The sequence below is a fragment of the Cetorhinus maximus genome, chromosome 26 (genome assembly GCF_964194155.1).
Source record: "Cetorhinus maximus chromosome 26, sCetMax3.hap1.1, whole genome shotgun sequence".
In the NCBI taxonomy this organism is placed as follows: Eukaryota; Metazoa; Chordata; class Chondrichthyes; order Lamniformes; family Cetorhinidae; genus Cetorhinus; species Cetorhinus maximus.
Window position 1 is genome coordinate 17,461,573 of NC_135904.1, and position 21,549 is coordinate 17,483,121.

At 40.5% G+C, this 21,549-nt stretch overlaps 1 protein-coding gene across 11 annotated transcripts in view; it reads right to left on the reverse strand.

Annotated features, from left to right (window-relative positions):
• The window catches only part of atosa (atos homolog A), a 90,182-nt gene that overhangs the window by 18,046 nt on the left and 50,587 nt on the right, over positions 1-21,549 (reverse strand). For 7 of the 11 annotated variants that reach the window (XR_013573478.1, XM_078530256.1, XM_078530259.1 and 4 more), the window contains 5 exons: positions 13,749-13,933; positions 13,340-13,545; positions 10,350-10,475; positions 5,283-6,900; positions 2,539-2,667 (listed from right to left, as the gene is read on the reverse strand). Coding sequence is in view for 10 of the 11 variants with exons in the window: in XM_078530256.1 (XP_078386382.1) it covers positions 2,539-2,667; positions 5,283-6,900; positions 10,350-10,475; positions 13,340-13,545; positions 13,749-13,933 (2,264 nt within the window). In the remaining variant the exon portion in view is untranslated. Of the gene's footprint in view, positions 1-2,538; positions 2,668-5,282; positions 6,901-8,388; positions 8,642-10,349; positions 10,476-13,339; positions 13,546-13,748; positions 13,934-21,549 lie in introns of those variants that run through there. The other 4 variants (XM_078530253.1, XM_078530262.1, XM_078530261.1 and 1 more) reach the window with 4 other exon arrangements.

Below are 21,549 nucleotides of genomic sequence, written 5' to 3' on the forward strand. Positions count from 1 at the left end.
TGAAACCTACCTGCTATACAGGTACACAGAAGAATGAGTATTACCAGTTATGTTTTGAAATGTATATGGAGTGTAAAAACTTTCAATGCATTAGATGCCATGCTTATGAGAATATAAGAACAGGAGGAGGCCTTTCAGCTCCTCAAGCCCGTTCTGCCATTCAGTTAGATTATGGATAACCTTTACCTCAACTCCATTCACCCACTTCTGATCCCTATCCCTTTATTATCCTTAGCTAACACAAATCTATGAATCTAGGCTTTAATTATTTCAATTGACCCAACATTCACAGACAATCTAGATTTTCACTACTCTCAGTGTGGAACACTGTTTCCGGATTTCATGCTTAAATGGTCTTGCTCCAATTTTAAGATTACGTCCTCTTGTTCTGGATTCCCCCACCAAAGGGGATAGCTTCTCTGTATTTAACTTAACCTTCTAAGCTCAAGGCAATACAAACAAAGCTTAGACAATTTGTCCTCAAAGTTTCACCCTTTAAGCCTAACTATCATTCTGGTGAATCTTTCCTCAGGTTCCATGCGTAAAACTGAACACAATACTCTGGTGGGATATAGGTATATATATATATATATATATATAAAATATAGGTGGGAAAAGAAAATACAATACTCTGGATTGGGTCTGATCAAGGTTCTGCATAACTGAAGCATCTCTTCCTCACTTTTGTATTCCAATCCCCTTTCACCATTACATTAGTCTTTTTGGTTACATTTCATTCCGGTGCACTAGTTTTCAGTGATCTGTGCATATGGACACCCAAATTCCTTTGCTCTTCCAGAGCACTTAGGCTTTCACAATCAACATATTCCCACTTGACTTTCTCATCTCCAAACTGGATGACCTCCCATTGTGCCACAATTAACTTCACTTGCTATAGTTTTGATACATGATGTTCCATTTTCATTTACACAATTTGCTGTAATATCTAACTCCGTGTTAACTGCAAACATAGAAATACGTTTGTCACTATTACTCTTTCTCCTAATATGTTTCTAAAAACTTTGTTGTTATCTTTGTTATCCCCTGCAAGTTTTTTTTTAAACATTCCTTTTTGCAAGCTTTACTTCTTTCTTTGATTGACAGGTCAGTCCTGCATCCTCTAAAAGTTAAGATCAAATTCAATCATAGTATGATCACTATTTATAAGGTCGTTCCTTAGGTTAACTAATTCTAGTCAGTCAATTCAATTCAGTCAATATGACCTGTTCCACTGTCAGTTCTAAAAGAGTGTTTTATAAAACTGTCCAAAATACATTCTAGAAATTCATCACCTTTACTTGGGATGTTCTACTTCTTTAAATGAATGTAGAATTAAAACACTCACAACATAACCATACAGTTTTTGTTGCATGCTTCCTTGATGCCAGTATTTATAAAATCCCTGCACTGCTCCCCCACCCCACTGCCAACTACGCAGTTACTGTCAGGTCTGTCTTCTGTGTAGATCAAGACCATTGGTTCCTTTGTGCCATGACTGACCGAGGATACTGAATACCACATATGAAAAAACTTTTCCAAAAATCTACTTCTACCACCAGGTGTCACAAGTACGTTCACTGAGTGCTAGCAGCATCGCCTGCAGTGTCAGTAACTCTCTGCAAGTGTACCACTTGAAGGAAATTTTTTCCATGTAATTTTGGAGCCTGGAAATGAGAGCACCTCCAAATCCCATATGGAAAGGCCTGCCCAAAATTGCTGAAAAGCTGCATTTATAACAGTACATGGTAAGTACCAGTTTGCACAGGACAAAGAACCTTAAATTTAACAAGTAAGGAAAGGAAGTAGCCACATTATGGCATGTTTCTTAGTCAAACATTAAGTGGATGTCAAGCGTGAGTAATTTTCAGACTTTAATCTCAAATAAACTACCATGCCCACATGACTCACAAAAGTGCAATTTGTCTAAGGGTTGGTAAGGTGGTGAGGAACAATTTTTGAAAAGGATTTCTACTACGAGAATGTTACATTTACTGCAGATATTTGCTACATAGTCAATTGCTGATCAAATATGGGGTTACTGAACTATCTGAAGAACAAAAACAGGCCATTTTATTAGGGTCTACATCTGACCAAATCTAATGAAATATAATTGAGAGCAATAGAATCTAGTCATTCAAAATTTGCTTGTAGGGCCCAAATGATGCACTGAAATATGCAAGCTTCTAACAGTTGTTCCCTGTAACTGCAGTATTACAAGTCTTGTTACTATTTGGAGCAGGAGGTCTGCATATTTTAAGCTTTTTCCAAAAGAAAGCCATTTGGAAAAGTGTACATCAACTTTTATAAACTTGGAACAGGCCAGTATTAATCAACATGCTTCATGGGAAACCTGGGACAGAGTCTGCCTAATTTAATGCTGTAAAGGTGACTTGTAAACAAAAATTTACAAATTATTAATTATAGTGCTTCAATGATGCACTTTTAAAAACATCCTACAGTTGTAAATTATAATTATTACATTAAAATATTTGCAATTAGAGGTAGAATATTAAATCTGTTAAAACAAAGTCAACTTACAGGACTTGAAAGTAAGGGTAATCCAGTACATGGATGAAAAACTTTTGTTGAAATCCCATCTAGCGAACGTCGATTTTGCTTCTTCCAAAAGTTACCCGAAGGTTTCAAAGGAGATTTTGAAAAATTCTTCTGCAGGAAAAACATCCACCATTACTGACTTAAATTCATTTTTTTTTTGTAAAATATGTTTTTTCAGGTTTTCCTTGAACTAAACAGAAAGCAGTGGGCTCTTGGACATTTCTGGGCACTCTGAATAATGGTAAAGGACTAATTTTAAAAAAAAAAATCTTTCCTTTAAACAGGGAAAGATTTTCATGGTGGGATGTTGCAGTTGGTTAATATGCTACTGCTCTCTGTTTGAATCCATCCCCGAATGATAGGATGGCAGTTTCCTCTTTCTGCTGGCTATAAAGGGACCTAATTGAGTCTCTGACTGGCATAAGGGCATACTTCAAAAACTATCCATAACATGGCAATCTCAGACCACAACAGTGATTGATGTCAGACGTCATGCTGGAGTAGCAGAGGGTACGCGTGATGCTGAAAACAAAACCCATTGTCAGGGGGAATTATAATGCCCAAAAACGGGTGGGTTTGGCTGGGTGGGATGTAAAAATATTACAAATCTCAACCGACCTACTTCGTTTTAACCAAGGCGGGTGGGGCGGGATGACAGGGGGTGGGGTTGGGGAAAAAAAGGAAGGTGGGCGTAGGTTTTTAATTTAAATATTATAATGAGGCTGCAAACCACACATTTAAATCTCCATTTTAAATTTCACCCTGGCCAGCCAGGTTTTCTCGACCTTGGGAAACTCAGCAGCTAAACATGGGGTGGACTGCTGAATCCAGCAGTTAAGTGCCTTTCCACTTATTTGCTTAATTCAGCTTACCCCATGAATCCACTCACCCTCATGCCCCTAACCTGAGCCATGACCTCCCGCTGACCTAAACCTTCCATTTCCACACTTTTCTCCCCATGACCTCCTGATCTGTCTCTGGCCCCCAATGTCTCCAATCCCATGATTGCTGGCTGTGGCCAGGAAAAGTATTAACCAGGCTTACCGTTAAATTTTTCTGGGTCTCCTGATCGCAAAACAGCCTGCCCAGGTTCCAAGTTAATATTGGGCCATTGTTTCTGGTTAGCTGTTGGACATGCTTGATGCTGGCACTGTGTTTCAAAAAATATGTTTCACACTCTACCACCCTTCACTTAGATGGTTAATTTTCTTCACAAAAAGTCTGTGTGCATTTTTAAAGAGAGTTCTTAAAGTATTTGAGAATAGCAATGGGTAGGAAGGTCCCATGGGCCAATGAGACTGCTGTGAAATACTGTGGCAGCAAGATAATTGTCTTCCATAACTCTCCCATGAGCCTGTTTCCTGAACTGCCCAGATGTTTCAGGTTATTTTCAACCTAATTTGAAACAGTTGAGTTCTGAATGAAAGTTATGTGAGAAGAACTCATTACCTACCCTGAAGTCCAATCATTAAACAATGACAATATTCATAAAAATTAAATGTGCCAAACAACTACCACTGTAATGCTGTGTAAACCACATGCAAGCAGTTTTATACAGTAAAAAGGAGAACCAAAAATTAATATAGCACACTGAATTAAAATACCACTTCTGTTGAAAATGGGTTTTCAGGTGTATAAAAAAAACCCTCAAGAAATTATACCACTGAATATGCAATTCAATTCACTCATCCTAACTTGTATATAGTTGCATTATTTTGATCCATACCTTCTATATATCTATATCACTCTATATCACCACTCACTTCTCCCATCCAGGCCTTGCCGTCTGCTCTGGAAGGGAGCCAGCAGTGAAGGAAGTAGCGAGGGACCGCAGGAAGGAGGGAGGCAGCAAGGGAAGTGGGAGGGAGCAGGGTGAAGCAAGTGGCAAATTATAACTCCCAAAAACGGGTGGGTTTGGCTGGGTGGCAAAGGATGCAGCAAGGGGCCATGGGGGTCGGGGAGGGGGCTGGAATAAAAGTGGAGAAGGGAGTGGGAGGGAGCAGGGCGGGGATGCTAGGTTGCAACAAGGGGAGCAGCAAGGGGCTGTGAAGAAAGTGGGAGGGAGCGGGGAAGGGGACGTGAGAGATCGACGAGAGCCGCAAGGCATGTGAGCGAGCAGCGAAGAGCCATGGGGGAGGCAGTGAAGGGAACCAGAAAAGTAATGGGGTTTCTTTTGTCTTTGTTTGTTCTAATGCAAGCACTACCTGGATCATCGCTGTCAGTGACGTCACAGACACTGATATCTGAACTGCACATATGCAGGAAGTTCTCCCCGTAGTGTTGTGGCACAGATAAATGCAGCCTTGTCTTATACTCAATTATCTAGATAACCAATACCGGACTCAGCACTCGAGTTAAAAAATTGCTCGAGTTCCCTCCCAAGCACAGAATGACAGGTTTCCATTAAGTTTTATTAGACCCAAGGAAAGTGTTTGGAAAATTGATAAAACTCATGAGGGGGGAAATTTGAGTCTGGGTTCCGAAGAGAAATCATATTGGACTCGAAATGAAACTCTGTTTCTCTTTCCACAGATGCTGCTAGATCTGCTGAGTTTTTCCCGCATTTTCTTTTTTTACTTGAGTAAATTTATATTTGAACCTGTCACAAGGCACCAGGAACAGGGTGGTTATGTTTCTTTAATATAACAAACTGTTGCATTTCATGATAAGTCAAATTAAATTGGGTTTAATAACTACCAATAGAGTAGAAAGTAAAACATTCTTACATTTTGCATTTGGAATTCTCCAGACTTTTCTTTAGAGTCTCCATTAAGTCCTCTTGGTGTAGCTGAATTATGGGCACATGGTAATGAATCACAGCCCTGAATCTGCAAGTCAGTTTTATCCTGGTCTTTCTTTTTTGAACCGACAGTTTCTTTGGCTACAGGTTGTGTTGTGCCAAAATATATATCACTGGAAATATCCAATTTATTACATTCACTTTTAGATCGAGAATACCCAAACTCTCTGCAGGTTGTAGAGTTTGAATGCCAGGGATATGAGCTTTCTGTACTAGCTGGTTTATTTTTTGCATTGTTGGCGATATTGTCAGTACAAGTGCTTGAGTCCAAGTTATTAGTATAGGAACAGTCTGATTTTTCTCTATTAAATGGACTTGCACTATCAAGTTCTGAAATACCATGGTGTGCAGGAGGGGTATGTAGATGTAATTCAGAATTATCTGTGCAGTTCACAATGGCTTTATGGAAGGAACTAGTACATGATGACTCTACTCTAGTTTTTTTGTCTATTACAGTGTTGCCAGATACTGGGCACTTACAGTTCACTCTACTTGTGTAACTGGCTTGTGACAGTTCTGATTTACTATCTTTACTTACAGTTCTTTCAGTAGGATGCTTTGCTTTAGATGTGCCATTGTTATAAGTAACAGAGTCTACTGGAAATAGTTTTCTTTGCGTCTGTGGCTTTGGGCAAGCTGTTTTATCAATGTCAGCTTTTGCCTTTCTGCATAATGTGACAGGGGTATCTTGAGAAGAGGTCCTGCTCTTCTCCACACGTCTGGTTTCCAAGAAACTGCTTTCAGTGAAGTTCGTCGAACTGCAAGGAGTCTCTTTTCCTCTGCTTTTCAGGCTTTCTTCATTACATGAGCTCTGAAATAGCTTTGCACTAGTTGAACATGGCTCTTGTACTGTACTAAAATGGCTTCCAGCAATATGTGGAGGATTTTGATCACAATAACTCAGCTGTTGGGCAATTCGCGCAATCACTTCTTCCCTTTCCTGAAGCAAGTTTCCTATCAAAGGGTTCATCTCACCTGAGGGAATAGGAGAAGACGTACTACTGGTTCCATTGGAATCTGCCATTGAAAATGACTTTAATGTCTTCATTGTTTGGGTCTCATAAGGCTGTACTTTAGTTATTTCAGCAGTAGTTGCCCAATTACAACACTGAGCCTTGGTCTGCGAATTTCTGATTTCAGCTATTTTGTCAGAATCACTTAACATTGTTGGTTTGCCTGGTTCCAAGATCTCAGGAGAAGGACATTTTCTTGTGTTTACTGTACTTGTTGACAGCAACGCATGGTTTCTGACAGCTGTCAGTGTTTGCTTATTGTACTTCTGTTGTGCTCCTGGCACAGAGTAGTCCTGCTCCTTTGCATTTGTAGGTTGGGAAGCATCCTTTTCTCGACTGGGAATATTTTTCCCATAGAAACTGAGGGTACTATGAATACTGCATGCCAACAATGGGTAACTAGGCTGCCTAGGCAGGGATAGGACGCTCACTCGCAAAGCCAGGTTGTGGGAAATATTAGGAACTGGAAAGACATGTTCAACAGGTGGCTGGGCAAAATTTAGCAACATATCTTCATCCGTTGCACTTATTCTGAAGATGAAGCAAAACAAGATTAAAAAGTCACAAACAATACTATAATCAGTGAAAAAAATGTATCTCATGCATTATTAAGCTACAAAAAGTCTGGTCTATGCTGATCTAATTGATCTTAGCTGGGACAACAGAAGCCAATGCCTGGATTTTCCAGCGGTGACAGGGTTTCCCACGACCAGAACCAAAAGCTGGGGTGGGTGGGGTTACCTCGCTTTGGTGGACGGTTGAAACTAGGGTTGCATTTTATGGGTAGCAGCAATTAAGTGGCTGCTGCCAGGCCTCTGTCCTATTAAAGATGGCGCCACTGCCGTGCACCCCTCCCCCACCCCCCCAAAGATCCGTCAGCCCAATCAGAGGACCAGCAGCTCAGCAGGAGTGGCTGCAACTGCTCAGGCATCACCTGGAGGATGATCACACATCAATGAACGTATGTCCGCCCAACCACGTAAGTAGACTCTGGGGGCCACCGGGACCAATCAGGCAGGATCCGGTGAGGGCAGTCGACACCGATGATGCGTGGTTAGCCATTGCCGCCTGGGGTACCTTTGTGGGCCAGTGCTCAAAAAGGGCCCCACCCTTCCCTGGAGGCAGACAGGTGACCACCAGGGTTTACCTGGTGGTCTTCCAACATGGTGGAGGTAAAATGCCAACAAGGAAGGAAGAGGCCCTTAACTACCCACTGAAGTGGATGCCGGGCAGGCGGGCCACGTGCTACCTTTTCTGTGGCTGGAAAAATGGCATGGCAGTGGCAAGGCATCATGCAACCCCAAAAGCCCTATAAAATTCAGCCCTAAAAACATTAAAATTGGCTTAGTATCCTTAGGCAAGGGTGGATGATTATCAATCTGATATCCTACTTGTGGTCTCTTTCTGGAAGGGCATGCATGACTGCAAGGTAAAGTCAGGACCAGTCTGGCTGCAATGTTTCCCATGATCAAATCATCTGCAGCATTCATGTTCCATCCTCATAAATGAGGGATGGCCATTTGAGAACTGGGCTGGAGGCTGTTGGCATTTATGAACTATACCACAAGGCAACTCACTATCTTTAGCAGTAGAGAGATCTAAGGGCATGCAGGGAACATGAGTAGGCCATTCAGCCCCTCAAGCCTGTTCTGCCATTCAATTGATCATGGTTGATCTATATCTTAACTCCATCTTCCTGCCTTCATTCTGTAACCCTCAACACCCTTGCCTAATAAAACAAATCTACAAATCTTAGTTTTAACATTTTCAATTAACCTAGCCTCAACAGCTCTTTGGGGGGAAAAAGTGTCCCAGGTTTCTAATAGCCTTTGTAGGAAGAAGTGCTTTCTGGAATCACCCCTGAATGCCTAGCTCTAATTTTAACATTATACTCCCTTGTTCTGGACTCTTTCCCAGAGGAAATAGTTTCTCTTTTATCTACTGTATCAAATCTTTTAATCAGCTTAAAAACTTCCATTAGATCAATCTTTAATCTTCTATATTCAAGGGAATACAAACCTAGTCCATATAACTTGTCATTAGAATTTATTCCTTTTAGATCCAGTATCACTCTGGTAATTCTGCAGTGCACCCGTTCCAAAACTAATATATTCTTCTGGAGGTGCTATGTCCAGAACCGAATGCAGGATTCCAGATGGGGTCGAACCAGAGCACTGTACAACAGTAACATAACTTCCATCCTTTTGTACTCCAGTCTTCTTGCGATAAAGGCCAACATTCCATTAGCCTTCCTCATTCCTTTCTCTACATGCTGCCCTTTGATGACCATCATCCGAAAACACAATTTTCACGTGTATGCTGACGACATAGAGCTCGACCTCAGTACCACCTCTCGACTCCTTTTTGCTAAATTAGCAGTTTAGTTGGAAGTGTCTTCCAATCAAATATTAGGAAGACTGAAGCCACTGTCTTCCTTCCCCACCATAAACTCTGCTCCCTAGAAAGCAACTCTATCCCTCTCCCTGCTTACTGTGACTGAACCAGACTATGTTTAAACTTGGTGTCATATATGACCCTGCAATTAGCTTCCGATCACATACCCAGGTCATCACCAAGATCACCTAATTCCAACTCCATAATCATCTGACTCTGCTGCCGCCACAGCTCACCTGCTGCTCAGACCCTCATCCTTGCCTCTGTCACCTTTAAACTTGACTATTGCAATGCACTCCTTTGACCTCCCACTTTGTACCTTCCGAAAACTTGAGCAGCAGTGTTTTGGGTGACCTCATGTCCTTACTTGCACTAAGTCCTGGCCAGAAATGGATGAGTGCAGATAACTTGGAGAGTTGTGGGGCTGGTGGAAATTGCAGAGAAAGGGAGTGAGGCCATGGGGAGCATTTAAAACAAGGATGAGAATTTTAAAATCAAGCCTTTGTTCTCGGTCAAGCAAAGCCTCGATTTTAAATTCTCATCCTTGTTTTTAAAACCCTTATTGCCTCACCCCTCCCTTTCTCCACAATCGCCTCCAGCCCCTCTGAGATGTCTGCACACATCTCATTCTGGCCTCTTATGCACCCTTGATTTGAATTGCTCCACAATGGTTGGCCGTGCCTTCAACTGCCGAAGCCATGGGATTCCCTCCCTAAACCTTTCCTTTCTCTATCTCTTTCCTCCTTTAAGACGCTCCTTAAAACTTACATCTTTGATCAAGCTTTTGGTCATCTGCTCTAATACCTTCTCAGTATCAAAGTTTGTTTTATAATGCTCCTGTGAAGTGCTTGCATATGTTTTATGTTAAGGGATTATATAAGTACAAGCTGTTGTTGCTGTTGTTATCAAAGCCTTATTAATTATTTGTACCTGTCAACTGGTTTTTTGTGATTTTGAACCCCTAAATTTCTCTGCTTATTCTCAGTTCTTACCTTCTCATCATTTGGAAAATAGTTTGAACTGTCTTAGGTTCAAAGTTTAAGACCTCCCATTCCTGCAGTGAACTTCATTTGCCACAGTGTTGCTCACTCACTTATTATATCAATTGCCCATTGCAATTTTCTGCTCACCACCTGCACTACTGTGTCACCTAATGTAGCGTTGTCAGCAAATTTAGGTATACTGCTCCGAACCTTCATCAAAGTTATTTATAAAATGTATTGAAAAGCCCCAGTACAAATTCCTGGTGGTCACTACTAGCCACATCCTGCTAATTTGAGTACATAGTGCTATCTTTACTTTCTGTCCCCTACCTCTTCATCAATTCTCTATCTAAGCTAATGGGCTGCCTCCAATTCCATGCACTTTCATTTTGTTATCAGTATCTTAACTATAGCAGGATAGTTCTCCCAGACCGAACTAAATCAGTATCAGTGAGAACAATAAAATGCATCAAGCTTGATTGCATTATTTTCAAACTAAAATATTGCCATTGATTACATCTATATCTATTGTATTTTTTTGAAGTGCACCATTCCAAAACACGTAATGAAATGAAAACACTAGTGAACATTTTCAACGCCCACCTGTACAAAATATTGCGTGGAACAGCACCTTGTGATGCACTCAGCCAAGCACTCAGCTGAGAAAAAAAGACATACGATCGGACAGCTTGCAGAAGGCTTTTCTCTTCGATAAAACGATCTCCAGTTCTGAAGATTTAAAGATGGCAAACATTGATAATAAAGTCATAACAAAGCACATTTAATACCAGGTTAAACATGGGTAGCACTGAAGTAGCACAATAATATGATACCCTTAAACATAGAAAATAAATGGACATTGGGAAAGCATTTGAGGGCTGGAAGGAGTGACAATTTTTGCTTGCCTTTCTCAAGAAAAAGTTGTTCACAAACATATTCAAAGAACTGAAGTGTAATCTTCTACTTACACAGCACAGGAATAAAGCACATCACAGCCCCTGTTCTCGGTCAAGCAAAGCCTCGATTTTAAATTCTCATCCTTGTTTTTAAAACCCTTATTGCCTCACCCCTCCCTTTCTCCACAATCGCCTCCAGCCCCTCTGAGATGTCTGCACACATCTCATTCTGGCCTCTTATGCACCCTTGATTTGAATTGCTCCACAATGGTTGGCTATAAAAATGAAGCAGAGCCACTGATCAAGTTCATATCAATAAATCTGAACATCCATAGAGAACAGCCTAAATTGAAGGGGATGCAGGGGAGGGGGGGCATGGGAGAGAAAGTTCCACAAGCATGATGTGTTACATACAGGTTCCAAAATGTGACCACTATCTCAGCTTCCTTCAGAAAATACAATCCCTTAACAACAGAGTTTGGTTTTGAAAAAAGGCGTCGTCTTCCATCTCTCAACAAATGTACATGCTGATCTATATCAATCCACATTCTTCGTGGATCACCACCTTGAGGTGTTGAGTCTTGTGCATTCTGACAATCCTTGGGAGCACTGTGCTCTTGGTAGGGTCAACCCCTGGTGTCAAGGACAAGGGAGGGGGTGGGAGTGCCAAAGTGTGGTCCAAAATGTCCTCAACTGCAGACAGACAAAGGAAGACCGAGCGTCTCACCGGCTGCAGCAGCAAGGTGAGCTCTCAGTCATCGTAGTTTGGCATGTCACAGAAATCTGATCACCAACCCATCAAGGTCATATGGACAATGACGACACCCCCAAGGTCCTACATTAAGCAAAGTCACGTGCAGGCTTCTACCAGAGTTCATTGGTCAAGTTTAGCAATTATGGAGGATTGGTGATGGGAACAGGGCTGTGAACCTGGGAGTCCCTAGTCAGGAATCCTCAAACAGGTGACAGACGCATGAAGGTCACTGATCCTGTGTTGAAACCAAGGTGCCTTTGGGCAACAGGATCTGTGACTGAGCAATCTTCTTCAGCATACCCTCTGCTACCTCAAATGGGGAGGGGCCTAGACAAGATTCTCTAAAAATTGGCTGCTCCACTTTCTCTTGCATGGGGAGCCAGCCCCAGTGGGATCACCATCTTTGACCACAAAGAAAGAAAACTCTGAACCTATCCATATTACCCCTGGGTGGTCAAGATCAATAATGATGAGTTTCTGTTCTGTCTCTCACTACCAGACTGAGTCTCAACATAACAATCCTGTAATTTAGACAGGGGAAATTAAATTTCAAACAACAACCACAAACAACCCTCTTGCAGCTGCCCAAATGAAAGACAGAACTTCATACCCCAAATCTCAAACCATAGCATTGGCCAGTCCACCTTCAAGAATTGGAGAATCGAATGTGGTGTCCACGCAAAAAAAGTGTATAAACAGACCTCTAAACTGAATACTTAGTAAGAAATGTTTCTCTGCTGTGACAAAACCCCATTCTGATCCCCATGCCAACATATGGGTAGTGTATTAGCCTCTTGGAGTTGGTAATTCAACCTAGTGCCCCTTCCCGGAGGCTAATGAGAATCCTCATTAGAAACACCACAACACATTCCAAATAGAGGAAGGGAAAAAAGTCAGTATGAGAGTAACTCCTCCTGCATCAGAGTGGTAGCACTGGTAGTACATTTATTAAATAATAATGACAGGACTACTCCAGGCCAAGACTTCACCAGTATGTAATACTGGTCTGCTCTGGCTTTCAGTGAAAACAGTGAAGACACACAAAATAAGTGAGTTGAGTAAATCCAATTTCAGACTAGTTTGCTTTACCTAGCATTTGTCAGTCCGCTATACCAATTTTGTTTCCAGCACCCTGGCTAGATAGTTTTAGCATTGCTAATCAGACGAACAGCAGGCCAACAGAAGGTACACAGCACTTGAACACCCCAACCAAATCCATAATCTAGACTTGCTGATCCTCAAGTGTGTAACACTACTTGAGTTTGCAGAGCTTCGGCAAGGACCTCAGTTCAGCACTGTTTGCTCCTACAGATGCTCTACAAGTAAAATATACCATTTCAACACAAACTACTATAAAGTCTCAAAAGTAAACATATTTATATGCTAAAACACCCAAAATTTCAGCATTAGACTATTTCAGTCATGCAGGTTTGTGTACATCAACACACACTGCAATAAATTTACCATTTCTCAGCACAGTACAGATTTCACTCTGGAGCAGATAAAAGAGAAAAGTCTAACAAATGAAAAATAAAGAAAACTATGGGGGAAAACACTTAAGAAATGCTTACAATACCAAATTTAGTCATAATGAGGCTCTTTTACACTTCACAGACATTGTCTAATAATATTTAGACTAGAAAAAATTTATCCCGATGATAGTTGTGTCAAGATATGTACTTTGTATCTATAAAAATGCCAAAATCTTTTACTCAGTGAAACAAAATGATTAAACCTAATTTTGTACCTAAACAAATTCCAAAAAGATATTTTGCCAATAGATTGATTTTTGAAGACATACAATGGCTTCTGTGCTTATATTCTTTGCTTCAATTGCATTATTCATCTTTTCACAACACAAAAAGGAAGAAAAAAAGGTGTCTATTAATTTGGTTGATCAATTTCTTTTTAGTGCTTCACTACGGTGAAGAACAAAGACTTACTGTTTGGGCACTGACTGTAGAGACCACCTTTCCAGCAGCAAAGCATCCTGTTTGATAGCTGGGTCGTTTATATCACTCCCCTCCGTGGATGGACCGTCAGCGTCACTATAGCAACAGTCGGGAAGCAACATCACTTCAACCATGATGGAAATATTATTCCTCCACAGAAGCAAAACCTGAGACCTGGTTCTTCTGGCCTGACAACACTGTCAAATTACAGGGGATAGAGAAAGGGAAATTATGGACCAACTGAAAACAAAACTTTTCAAAATCAACATCCAAGAGTTCACATCTTACAATTCTGGACAAGTATCCAATTTGTTTCTTTTTAATAAATTTCTTTTTCAGTTGTCAGGGAAATTAGGATTTGGTAAAAAAAATTGTAAGATCAATTTAATTAGGTACATACCTGTGGCACTTTTTCAATGCATTCGTGTTTTGTACTTAAGGACTGCCCAAGTTGTGCAGGAGGGCAATGAAACCCTTCTGTACGACCTTTCGCCGAGCATTCTGGTGTACGACCCTCAGTGATCAGCAAGGTCAGGGAAAGCAAAAACTCCTCTGCATCATATTCAAAGTACTCATCTATTGTATCTACAAGAAAGAAAAAAGTATTTAACTACACAGGATTCCTGCTAAATCCTATTATTAGCCATCACTGTTTTAATGTACAGAAGGGCTTGCATGAACAAGCTAGAAATACTAAACAATGCTAATTACTGCAAGAGATGGCTCAACAAATTCTTGAAGCACAGTCAATAACAAATTCTGACCATAATCTGGGTTAACCATAAACAGTCAGCAGAGGGCAAAAATGCAAAAAACTGACATGGATTATTTGTAGTCATCCCAGCTGTTTATGACAACTGAAATAGTCATTGATTTCTTCCAGAAGCTCCTTTAAATCAAGGAAAAGTTTGGCTATTGTATATTTTGTTTCAGGTACCACTTAGGGACTTAATTACCTTCAGTCAAGATTGAAAAAACCAAAAGCATTCATTTACTAATTGTGAAAGCCCTTGTTCCTTCTTTGAATGTCACAATGCCTACAACCCATCACACACAGGGAAGGATTCATAATGAATATACACTAGGTCCTTTGTTACCAGCTGATACCAAACCCAGCCAATAATTAGCAGCAGGAATTAAAATTCAGCAATTCATGGAGATTATAACTGCAGCTGTCACTGTGCAAGTCGTGGAGCCATTTCTGGTTTTTGCTGTAAATTCTGTGGACAAATTATCTTATTGGGATAAAGCATCATCCTGAGAAGTGGCTTTCCAGCTCAATTTGTAAATAATGCAATAGGAAACACAGTCCTGGAATTCCTCAAAGATATATTTGCCTGTTAATAAATTCAGGTGTACAGTACGGCAATGAATTTCTTTATTGTAACAAAATTTACAAATCTGCTCAAAGTCATTCTGTGCACACAGCAATTAAGGCAGTATGCATTGCAGACAGCCAAGGTAGTGAAACTATGGTCCGTCTATACCAGGCATTTCTTCAAATTGCTTTACAACGTGCTGTGGTAGATATCGTCTCTGGTTCAGTAGCATCAGTTACTTTCATATGTTATCCAAGTGTCATATTTTAACGGAGTTGGCTTATACTGCTCTAACTCTGCTAATACAATAACATAATTCAGGGATGGTACAATAGCATCGCCCTCATGTTCGGGGTCCTATTTTACATATACGTGTGTGTAAACACACTTTTAACACTTGTATTTCTTCATGCAGATCATTAAGTTGCAATATTTCACATCAGGTGAACATAAAGGACAACAGTTATGACAGAAATTTCATTTATTTCAATCTGTATAACTGGCCGCTACATAATGTAAAACAAACACTCTACACATCCTCACGTGAATCGGTGACCTTAACTTAAATATAACAGACAAGGGGAGAATCTCAGTGTTGTCATGTGGCTTTTTCTGAGTCCTCTCCCTTCACAGATGGGAATCAAAGGATTTTCTAACACAAACACATTACTCGCACAAGCTAATAATTTACTAACTGTTTAGACTCTGGAGTAAACAATTTTGATTTAGAATACTTAACATCTTTTATTTACGAGTCCTTCCTGAAAATCGAGTAATTAAAAACATCCAACATTAAAGTAACACATATTTTCAAATCCTTTCTGTGGAAAAATAGCCAAAGACAACCAATTTATTTATTTTTCAAATGCAGTCACATTTTTTTGGAATACTGGGCAAAATTACGCCCCCCCCCCCCCCCCCCCCCGCCCCGGTTGGGGCGGTGGGGGAGAGAATGAGGGAGCGGGCGTCTGCCCATGCCCCTCCAATCGGGGGCGTGCCACCATTTTTCGTGGGCGGGCCTTGCATGATGTCCGCACTGCGCGGGCTGGGGGGGGGATGGGAAATGCGGAAGTGTGTTCCTTCGTGCATGTGTGCGAAGGAGCGCTCCGATCTCCCTGAGACTAAGTGCTGCCTCAGGGAGATCGGTTTCCAAAGGGAAAAAGTTTTTGTTTCGAAAATTTCATTTGCCATCCATGTTCCCTCATGTGATAACGTCACATAAGTTGGGACATGGACATAACTTTAAGTAAAAGTGAATGTTAATTTTTAAATTCAGTCACGAAACCTCATCCCACCTTCAGCGCTCCCAACCTGCCCGCCAACCACTAATTGCTTTAATTGATTTTTGAATGGCCTCAATAGGCCATTGACAGGTCAGCGGGTGCACAGCTAACCCGGCTGCGCCTCACCGACCTGAAAATGCAAATGATGCAGGATGACATCGGGAGTTCCGCGTCGGCGAGTGGGCCCTGCCCCCGCTTGCCGACGGGAAAATTCTTGCCGCTGGCTATTTGTTGCCACTTTTGCCAATTAGGTGAATGATCAGTTTTTAGGGGTGGTGGAAGCTTGTCAGGACATTGAGAATCCTCCTTGCTCTTCATGGACCTGCTCCATCTACACAAGCCACTACAAGAGGCAGATAGGCCTTGTTTTAACTTCTCAGCCAAAATGTAACATGACTAACAATATAGCTCAGCCTGAATATTTCATTGAAAGGTCAGCTGAAATCATATGGGAAGGATTTTCCCCGCAGACTCCAGGACCCCACCAAGGTCAGAATCCCATACTGTGTGGGGAACAGTCACCCGATTGTGATTTCCCCAAACTGGGCTGGTTTGCCATCCGATTAAGGATGGGAGATAGGCTCCCAAAGTTGAAGGGCCAATAGGAAGCCCTCCAGCACAGAAGAAACAATAGGCTGGCTTTCAGAAAGAGCAAGAGTGAGAGTGAGGGAAAGCGAGCGAGAGCGTAAGAAAGCACACCAAGATGGAGGTGCCCTCCCTCCAATTTTTTTGACTTTAAAATAAAAAAATTCTCTCAGCAGCCAGGCCACCATTGTGAAGCAGAAGCTCCTCACACGAGGTGGTCTGCGATTGCAGCTGAAGGAAGGGAAGGTCTCAAAGCCCACCTGGAGTGCTGGAACCCAGGCCTGTGGCCGAGAGACCACCTCCAGGGAGCTACACGGTTCCTCAAAAATTCCAACTGCCCTCTGACAATAGAACCTAATAAGATTTTAACAAGGTTAATTGCTATTACCACTTGCAGCCCTCCTGGCCCCACCATCCCACCGCTGGGAAAATGACCTGGGGCGGGATGGTGCTGGAAAACCGGCATGCCAGTGTGGACTTTTGCACCCAGCTGCCTCCATACTTGCCCTCATCTAAAGCTAAAAATCCTCCCCCATATGTTCACATCGTGGAGTGGGGCCTGAACCCAGAACTTCTGATTTAGAAATGGCAGTGCGAACAACTGAGCAAAACTGATGTGGATTCTCTATAAAAGAATCATTTTTGAGAAGCATGAAATGCATAATCTTTTTGTGTAAACTTACATGGAAACTGCATCTTTCAAAACAATCAGAACAAAAGTTTATTGAAATAACAGCAATGTAAAGCACCATTCTCATAAGTCATTTATTTTACCAGCAGGAATTATATTTTCAAGGGAAGGACAAGCACCATTCATGCAGTAAGTTTTGTTATCAAACCAGTGCTAATCTAATAATATAGTTATTGTTACTTACAGTGACAAAAATTTGTCATATGAAAAGACAGTAGGTGTTTACTCAGGCAGAACTGCACTGCCTGTTCATGCGAACGCCAAAAGCGATACAGCTTCAGAAACAGTACTTACTACAATAATACGCTGTCATCTCTCAAATCCAGAACTGCGAAATCCAGAAACGCCAATTGTCCAAATTTTTGTTTTGAGCACACATGCTTATGGCACTACACAGAGTTAACATTGTGGTCCTAATGGTTGTTAATAGTAAATCTCCAGAGCTTTTCCAGGCACTGCTTTAATAGCCTTTGACAAGTACAAATGCCAGTAATGTATCCAAGCAGGAGGGAAAGTGGAGATAGAAGAGGATGCAGTCAAAGAAACAAACACACACCCTGCACATACACACAGTAAACAGTCCTTCTCTCTCCCCACCTTTTGGTCTAGTTGCCAGTGCCTGCAATTCAGAGTCACTAACCCAGGGTAAGTGGCCTGAACAACAGGCAGGCAGAAGCAGAGACACAGCAAAGTTTGAAGCTGCCGTTCACTTTTCTGCACTGTCAGTCACTTAGTTACAGTTACCAGCCTCTGCCAGTGCGACATTGGTGTGCAAATATCCTGAGCCTGCTCAGCACTCACTGATAAATGTGTTTCTTAAGGGTGCAGTACTTTGGAAACACAAAATACAGTATTTGAATAAATAAAACACATTTTATTACTGTTTGAAAATATTTTGTCATTGTTTTACGTTTCAGGTACTATTCATGCTTATATCCAATTGTTCACACAATTGTGGTTAGGTATTCTAACATTATTCCAAAATCCATAAAATTCTGAATTCCTGAAATGTCTTCATCCTAAGCATTCTGGACCAGAGATGTACAGTGTACTGTTATCTAGGATGTGAAAAGCTTTACAGATTCAACATTAGTAACTGCAGAATTCTTCTGTTTGCACCCATTATACTGCATTTATAGTCAGCTCGGTTTGCTAACAAGGAATCTAATGAGGAAGAATTTTTTTGCTACTTTTCCTTTTTCTGTATTTGTTAAGATAATTCAATTTGTCCATAGTTAGAACTCTTCACTTTGAATTTATACAGAGGAGAGTAATATTTTGACTCCAGTGTTGACACCAGCACAAAACTGAGTGATAAGTATTGTGTTCTCATGAAATTACTTCCAATGGAAGGCCATCAATGTGAAACGTTAACTCTGTTTCTCTCTTCATAGACGCTGGCTAACCTGCTGAGCACTTCCAGTACTTTGTTTGTGTTTTAATTAGTATTGCATTTCGGTTGATCATCAGGGTATACAATGCAAAGAAAAAGCAATAATTTAGGAATGGATGAGTTTTAAATGTCTTCCTTTCCTCGATGGGGTAGAAAGATCATTAATTGCGTGGCTATTTGTAGGTTCTGGCAGCATACAGCACATCTTTGCACCTATGTATAGTGCTAAACACATTAGACAAATAGTAGGAACCATTTTACTTTCAGCATTTCTAGGGACACAGATATATTATGGCAGCATGGAGCATTATGCGAAATAAAAGAGACTAACTCAAAGCACCCTAAGATAGCTTTATTTCAAATAAATCTATATGGGCCAAAAACTACGCACAGTAGAAAAGCTATTAAAGGAATCAACTCATCTTCCATGTGTCACAGGTAACTCAAACTCTTTAAAAGACAATTGTTTTCCTTTTGAAGTGCACCTGCCTTGAAGGTTCACTAGACTGACTCCTATGATGAAGGGATTGTCCAATGAGGAGAGCGAGTAGACAAAGCCTATATTTCCTAGAATTTAGAACAATGAGAGATGATCTTAATGAAACATTTAAAATTCTTAAGGGTCTTGACTAGGTAGATGCTAGGAGGGTATTTCTCCTCGCAGGGAAGTCTAGAACTAGGGTTCATGGTTTCAGAATAAAGGATCTGCCAGTTAGAATCGAAAGAGAAGTTGCTTCTTTTTGAATTCTGTAACCTAGGAGGGAAATAGATGTTTAGTCGTTGAACATATTCTAGACAGTAGTTGATAGATTTTTGGATACTAAGGGAATCAAGGGATAAGGGCAGAAGGTGCAGTTGAGGTAGAAGATCAACCATGATCTTACTGAATGGTGGAACAGGATTGAAGAGCCGAAAGGCCTACTCCTGCTCTTACCTCTTACTTTACTAACATAACAAGAGTGTACAAACTATTTTTGAAACAGAGAGAAGACAACAAAGGTTCTGTTTAAACAAACGTAATCGTTTTTTGATAACCCTTTTTGGAAGTGTTGGAATAGTAGTTTGCACTTTTTGGAAACTGCTAACAATTTTGAACACATTTTTGAAACTGAAATTTCCACATTGTGATCAAAAATCATTTCACAGGAAAAAGTAAAATAGAAGAAAAGCTTAATGTAACAGAACAGAAAACAAGAGGAAGAAAACCTAACAAGTTAATCACTTTACAGCTGTTTTACCCCATGCTAATTTAACCAAAAATGCTGTACAAATCTGAAAACAGGGTTACTTCAATATCACTCTTGGCAGTAGGAGAGGATAAAGCTGTGTTCAGGCAGTAAAAAACAAGACTGGTGCTGTTATCTGGGCTTCTCACTGAACAAAACATACAAATAGCTAGCTGATGCATGTTGATGTAATTGTAAATGTAGACAGCTGGGAACACTTAGGGTGTGTTCTGTTTGAGGCTGTGTGTCACTACTGTTTTAAACATAATTTTAACATTAACTGAGCATTATCTAAATACATGCCATGATTCAAAAAGACTCTTCTCACAGTATCTCACTTATCTCATTTACATAGTTCTCCTAAATGCTCATGTTAGTTAGAGCCCCAGATACTACTATTGTTTTGGGTGAAACCTATTGCAGGTACAAGTACAACTGTTTTCCTATTCCACTCCAAAACTTATTGTGTATCCAAGCACTTCATTCAAATGGAAGAAATGGAGTTTGCTATTGGACAGTTAGTGTTCATACTGATATCACAAATGCTTCATGAATTCCATACATCACCAACAGATTGCATTTATCAAGCCCCAATAATGTATGGGATGTCACATGGCGCTTCACTGAGGAGTGAGGAAAATGAATATTGAACCAAAAGGGAGAGGAGAGATTAAGAGCACTGGCTTAAATGAAAATTTGGACAAAAAAGATCTTGAAGGGGTAAAAAGGAAGGAGTTTAGGGATGAAATTCTGTGGAGGCGGGCAGTCCTAAGAAGCTGAAGGCATGGCATCAACAAGGACAGCAGCTGCCAGCAAGATAAGAGCCTGGACTCAGGCCAGATAGGTCAAGGTGGAGTTTGTATAGCTGGAGGAGGTTATGGAGGGGAGGAAGGGCAAGGTATCAAGTAACTATTCTTATGATAGCCAGGACTGTAGTGGTTTATTTTTGAGCCTAAACCTCATCATCAGAGCACCAGGATATAAAAATAATCTAATTATTGTGTAGTGTGGGTTTGAAGTGTGCATTTAAAGGCAGCAGTCCTACAATTTTACATATTGTACAGTAATTTTCAATGTCAACAAGTTAAATGTACAGGAGGCAGCCCTTATTTACACAAATCATAGGCTTAGTAAGGAAGCACTGAACTCAAATAGCAACTTTAAGACTTACTGCATTACAGCTGTAAAAATATATAAATTTAGCATCTAGAAAATCTGAAGAAAACTAGGCAGACACAATATTTATAACATTCACAAGCAAGATCTATACCCACAGATCATTACTCTGTACATACTTTGATAATAACCTTGGCAGAAATATAAACAAAAACATTTGCCCCACACAGCTAAATATCTGCTAGCTCCTAAATTTATTCCACAGTATCATGTAACTTGACAATAGTTGGGTACCTATGAAGCTTATTTTTGTAAAGGCACTCATCAATATTGGCAAGCCCTGTACATACTGTACAAAATGTTAAAACTGATATAAATAAATTATAAAGTGACCATAACTGGAATTGCAAATTGTTCAATACTTAAGGACACTGTTTATAACCATATTCATTTCTTTTTAAAGGTGATGCTAGAATATACTGGTCTATTCCAAATATTTAACTCTCCCCTTTTATTCTTAAAAATATAAAAATGTATATTTGGAAGTCATCAGATACAGTATTAGAATTCTATCATTTCTAAAACCAA